The 6,000-nt window shown below is 51.6% G+C and overlaps 1 protein-coding gene across 1 annotated transcript in view; it reads right to left on the reverse strand.

Moving 5' to 3' along the window:
• Positions 1-5,617, reverse strand: part of Kcnk5 (potassium two pore domain channel subfamily K member 5) — a 44,410-nt gene extending 38,793 nt beyond the window's left edge. The window contains exon 1 of the mRNA XM_052734339.1: positions 5,066-5,617. Within this exon, the coding sequence (XP_052590299.1) occupies positions 5,066-5,251 (186 nt within the window). The 5' untranslated portion in view covers positions 5,252-5,617. The remainder of the gene's footprint in view (positions 1-5,065) is intronic.
• Positions 5,618-6,000: the final 383 nt, after the last annotated feature.

Below are 6,000 nucleotides of genomic sequence, written 5' to 3' on the forward strand. Positions count from 1 at the left end.
CAACCTCACACAGAGTTCAGAAGCTGAGCCCAATTTGACAGCAAACAGCCAAGTTCAATATGAAAGCCTTTGGCCCCAGGTCAGGGTTAGCCAAGCGCAGCATCCAAAACCAGGGGATTGTTTTTCTTTTAAACACCAGCCTATAAACAGGGCAAAGCCCCAGGAAAATACTTGGAAGTGACAATCATCACCTCCCTCCTCTAGGCCCCCTCCTGGAAGCCTCTACCACCCCACTTTCAACCTTTCAACGTGTGCCAATTTCTACCCTGGGACGGTTCTTCACAACTGTGTCATCTGATCATCCTAGAGGCTCCATTAAAACTCTCAAGACAGCTTAATAAAAATGTATTTTAACTGGTAAAACTAACTGGTACAGTTAACTAAGGTGGACTTGTGGATTTGAGGTAGTGGTTGGGGTTTTTTTTCCAGTCTTCAACTTAAGTGTAACTTGAGAAAACAAGTAATTAGAAAGGGTTGTCTTGCCAGGCGGTGGTAGCACACGCCTTTAATGCCAGCACTCAGGGGAGGCAGAGGCAGGAAGATCTCAGTGAGCTCGAGGCCAGCCTGGACTACAGAGTGAGTTCCAGGACAGCCAGGGCTACACAGAGAAACCTTATCCAAAAAAAAAAAAGTACCCACTTTCTACCTCTGCAGCCCTAGACTAGAGAATTCAAGTTGAGCTAGAGACATGGAGGCCTCCATGATCAAGACTCCAAAGACTTACTGTGTTTCTCTATCACGGGCAGGTGAGAAGATCTGTAAGCCTCATGGTATCCACCGTGGCTTGAAACAAAAATGGGTGCTCATATTAACCCTGTGTTCCCCTAAACCAAGCTCAGAGAACTTTTTCTCCAAGCCTTCCAATAAGCCTCGTTTTAAACGTTTTGGTCAGAAGTCATTAGGACAAAGTCCAGTTTTGTCTTTTTTTTTTTTTTTTTTTTTTTTTTTGGTTTTTCGAGACAGGGTTTCTCTGTGTAGCTTTGCGCCTTTCCTGGAACTCACTTGGTAGTCCAGGCTGGCCTCGAACTCACAGAGATCCGCCTGGCTCTGCCTCCCGAGTGCTGGGATTAAAGGCGTGCGCCACCACCGCCCGGCCTCAGTTTTGTCTTTTATAACTTGGGGGAGGACAGGTGTTAGTAATGGTGTCAGAATTCCAGGATTGGGATGTGTTACGCCTGTTGAATGTGTGTGGAGGATTTAAGGACTTATAAATAAAAGGAGGTACACATGGAAACCCCTAGAATATTTTAAGAACCTTGGAGGGATGTAGCTCAGGGGGGTTGTCAGCCTGTCAATTCAACTCAGTCCTCTACTTTGGGGGAGGGAAGAGGGGCTTCCAAAACACACCTATGAAAAAGAGAAGGGTGAAGCAAAGCACAGTTTCAGTGCCGGAGACAGGGCCGGGTCAGCCAGGCAGCCACACCGGAGGAGCCTGCGTGCCGATGCCTGTTCCAGAGGAAACAAAAAAATAGAATTTCCCAGCTGTCCAAAGTCAAGCTGAACCAATTAACTCAGCTCAATCAGAGAGCAACACTCCTGCGGTGGGCTGGCGAAGATGGATACTGCTTGAGGGCGATCCCAAGGCTGAGGCTCTTGTCCATGCGGCCACTTTAAATTCCCTGGGTGTCAGCTGCCTTATCTTAATGCATGAGGTCACTATAAAGCACCTGAAGCAACCAGGTAAAGCACTTGGCAGGATGCCGTCCTCAGGGAGTGCTCCATAAAACTCAATAAACGTTAGCAGCAGGAGCCTGCTTGCTTCTATTCATACCTTCTTCCCTGGAGCCTCACCAAACTGCTCATTTTGCCAATGAGGGAATTGAGGCTAAGGTAAGTTAACTAGTTTGATGAGGAAATGGCCCAGCCAGGAGGCAATATCAGCTTATGCCTTCCCATAGAATGAGGATAATTTTAACCACAGTACCCAGTACAGTAGATGCACTATCAATGCTAATTTCCCTTGCTGGGTAAAAACAAGAGGGGGGGGGGTGGTGGTGGTGTACACTTTAACAGCTAGGAAAGCCAGCCACCAAAGATCTGGTGATGCCAAACATGGAAGCATTTGCTTATAATCTCAGCATCCAGGGGGATAAGGCAGGATGATTATGAGTTCAAGGGCAACCTGGACTACACACCAGGACCCTATCTCAAAAACTAGTTGGACTGGACCATGGTGGTGTATGCCTTTAATGCCAGCACTCAGCAGGCAAAGGCAGGAGGATTTCTGTGAGTTCGAGACCAGCCTGGCCTACATAATGAACAGGACAGCCAGAGCTACAGAGTAAGACCCTGTCTTAATCAATGAACCAAATAAGATTTATTATAAAACTAAAAACTAAAATCAGAGCTAGAGATATATCTCTAGGGTAGAGATGCTTCCCTAGGGTACAAAAAATGTCCTGGGCTCTACCCCCAAGCACCTGCATTCACAGCAAGTGGTATAGTACAAGGTGAAAGGCAGGAAGATTGGGAATTCAAGGTCATCCTCAGCTACACAATGAGTTCTAGGCCAGCCTGAGCTACTTGAGACCCTGCCTTAAAGTAGGAAGGCAAGGAGAGCAGCCATGGGGTCCCAGGTTGGTAGGTTGGTGCAGGGCACTTGGAAGGCAGCCTGTGTGTTGGCACAGCTCAACTACAGCATGGATAGGGGAGGAAGGCCTGATAACGTCTTCCTAGACTTCTCCCTTTTTTTCCCCTGCCTTTAACTACACAGCCCAGTTCGCAGCAGTAAACCCCACCCCCACCCAAGCATGGCTACCTCCCGCTCCCACCCCAGGAATTTTCAGCTAAGGGGCTTTGTGATGACCAGGGCAACTCAGACCAGCTAAAACCCAGTACCTCAGGTGGAAAATACCCAGGATGCCATAGGCAGCCAGATGGGAAGGAAGATTTTGAAGTTTTCGGGTTTTTTTCCCCTTAAACCAATTTCCTGAGGCCTGAGGCAGAGCCCCAAGTCACAGATCAGAAAGAAAGCCGAGGGAGGCAGATTTTTGCAGATTAAGCTGAGGCTGGCAAATGCTTTCACTGGTCCTTTTTCATTTCTTGGGTTTTTCCTTTGAAAGGAGGGAACTGCCCAGTTGGAGTTGACAAGGCTCTTTTTTTTGGGGGGGGGGGAGGCAGGGGGACGGTGACTGGGCTGTCCTCATTCATTTAAGCAAGCATCTAGAATCTGCTCCAAATTACACTGGCCTGACGTTGCTCAGATCCTTTTAGAAAAGTTACCTGTCCACTTTGAGGGTGGAGGCACCGCTGACAGACGAGACCTCAAAATAAAGAGCATTTTGTTTTTTCAAACACCCTACGGAAGCCGCCTGGCTTGTAAAGCTACCACCACCACCAGATGCACCCGGCTGTGCAACCCCTGCCCCCCACCCTTCCCTTCTCCTTGTGTTTTGAAGTTTATTTTCCCACATTTAGCCTTGAATTCTTTCCTTCCTTCCCCTGCCATGGCGGAGGAGCAGCAGGGAGGGGGCACTTTGAGGGCAGCTCAAGCCTCATCATCCTCCCCTGCCCCCTCCCCCCAGGGCAAACCATACAAAAAAACTCTCCTCCGGAGATATTGTTTCCTCCAGGGAAACCATAAACTGGCCACCTTCTTCCCCCAGCACACCCAGACACAGCAGGCACCCACCCAGCAGGGGGGTCCTTGGATCTTTCCAGAACCTCTTCGAAGAAGAGGAGCTAGACCAACCATGCATCTTTTGAAACTCACCCCCAGAAAACTGCGTATCGGAACCAATGACCCTACTCAAAAGCAACACCCCACCTGGTAGTGTAAACCTGTCTCACAGGCTTCCTAAGGACAATTCTCTACACAGCCCATGACCCCTTAGGCACCTAAAATACGTGTCTTATCTCTGTGAATGTCCGTCTGTGACCTGGAGGCAAAATAGGTTTTAGTACCAGTAAGATGTGCTCAGGTTTTCTGTTTTCAACAGCCCAGGGTAGGACAAGGATGAAGATGGGTTTGTTCCCATTTGGCATCAGGAAACTGAGCCTGGAAAGTGAGGGACAGGACAAGTGGAAAGAATTGGGGAGGTGATGTCGATTACATGTACTTGATCAGATCTATAATAGCTTGGACAATCTATCCCTGCTCCAATCTAATACTACCATTATTGATAAGAGGCCATCCGCACAGGGATGGGTGGTTGGGGCTGAACCTTTAAGGAACTGATACTGAGGGACCTCTGACCCCAAGTTGGCTCAAGGTTCCATTAGAGATGGCCAGTCAAGTTTACCACGGTGAGGTCAATGCCGTCCACTGGGTGTGTGCATTCTCAGATAAGGGACTTCTCAGGCCAACATCGAGGAAACTTCCCCTCACCCACACTCTCCTCCCTCTCTGAAAAGGGACACCTGGGTTTGGGTGTTCATTTGTGCAACCTGCTACTTTGACAAAGTTTAACTCCCGGTCCTAGAGGGATGTCTCAGCTTGATAAGACTTCCGGGAAGCCTGAGAGCGTCCCCAGCATTCCAGCCACAGACCTTCCCCTGGGGCACTCAGGACAGGCCCGAGCCCCCTGCCCAACTCTTGAGAGCAGGGACCGGCGGGTATAGTTTTGCCCGCGATGGCTCTGGGGGCTCTCCACTGTATCCAAGTTCTTAAGAAAGGTCGAGCGGGCGCGGCAAGAGCCCTGGAGCAGGAGGTGGAGAAGCGAGGGGTGGCACCCGGCTCCGCTCCCGGACTCCGGGAGCGTCTCCAAGGAAAGATAAACGCCTTTATCCGCCCCACAGCCTCCCTCCAAAGAGGGAGGCACCCGCACACCCACACTGAGCTACCGCGGGGCCCAGTTCACCCTGGAGTCAAACCCAAATTTTCTCGGAACGTTCTAGGTTCTGACCAAGTCTGAGCGCATGGGGAATACCCTTGTCTCTGGACGAAAAACACAGATCTTTTCAACCTGACACCTGATGGGGAATTTTCTTCCCACCACCCAAGGACCTCTTGTTGGGGCTGGAGGGGTGTCATCTGAAGCTGTAGGAGGGGGGTCTCCCCTAAAACACCGCTGTAGCCCCAAATGTTTCAGATGCATGTGGGGGATTCAGGCGACAGACTGCTCACCTGTAGGATCTTGTCCAGGCCCTCCTGGCTCAGGCACGGGAACTCCTTGAGTAGATGCAGTTTCTGTGTATAGTAGTTTTTCTTGGCTTCCTTCCAGTGCGGCTCCTCCAGCACTTCGAAGATCGCCGCCCCGATGGCCAGGTAGAAAATGATGGCCGAGGTGAGCAGGGGACCCCGGTCCACCATGGCTCTTCAGTGGCCACCTCCTGGAGAAAGCGTCCCCTAGTTCCAGCGACTCCGAGTCCACCCGTCCTGAAGCCCCGGACACAGCTGTTTGAATTTGGAGCTCCGCATGCGCAGTGCCCGGTACCCACCGCGCGCCGCTCCTGGGACAGTTGCTTGGCCAAGTTGGCTCCGTGAGCACAGGGAACTGCGTGGATCACGCTCACGCAGGCCAGGGTGAGCGCACACCAAAAAGGGGTCTGGAGCCACCCCGAGTCTCTCGATCCTGAGGGGTGGAGTGAAACTCAGGACCCACACGGGGAGACACGTGTGCCGCCCTGTGCGCGCGACAGTACGCCGAGCGCGCCTCCGCACCGCTCTTTAAGTAGCGCTCAGCCCGCCCGCGCCAGACCCTGAAGTGGGTGTGGTCCCGCTCGGGACACGCCCCCTCTGCCCGCCCCTGACCCCGCCCACCGCGCGCCTGAAGTCCCTGCCCCAGGCACCCGGCTCTCCACGCTCCAGGCGCCAGTGTCTAAGGCAAAGCCCAGTGGCTCGCACTGACCTCCACGACCCGCACTGTCGCAGAATTTGTGGTCTGCAGGACTCCAGATGTGTATTAGCAATTGGTGTAATTAGGTAAAACGGCCGTGCACCTTACTGCTGAGGTCAGAAATACATTGCTAGTGTTAACTCTCATGTCCAGATGTTTCTTCCCAGAGAGCTTAGGTTTCTCATCTATTCCTGGGGCACACACAGTTACCTACCAGGCCGGA

The sequence above is a fragment of the Peromyscus californicus genome, unplaced genomic scaffold (genome assembly GCF_007827085.1).
Source record: "Peromyscus californicus insignis strain IS unplaced genomic scaffold, ASM782708v3 Scaffold_12__1_contigs__length_115047231, whole genome shotgun sequence".
In the NCBI taxonomy this organism is placed as follows: Eukaryota; Metazoa; Chordata; class Mammalia; order Rodentia; family Cricetidae; genus Peromyscus; species Peromyscus californicus.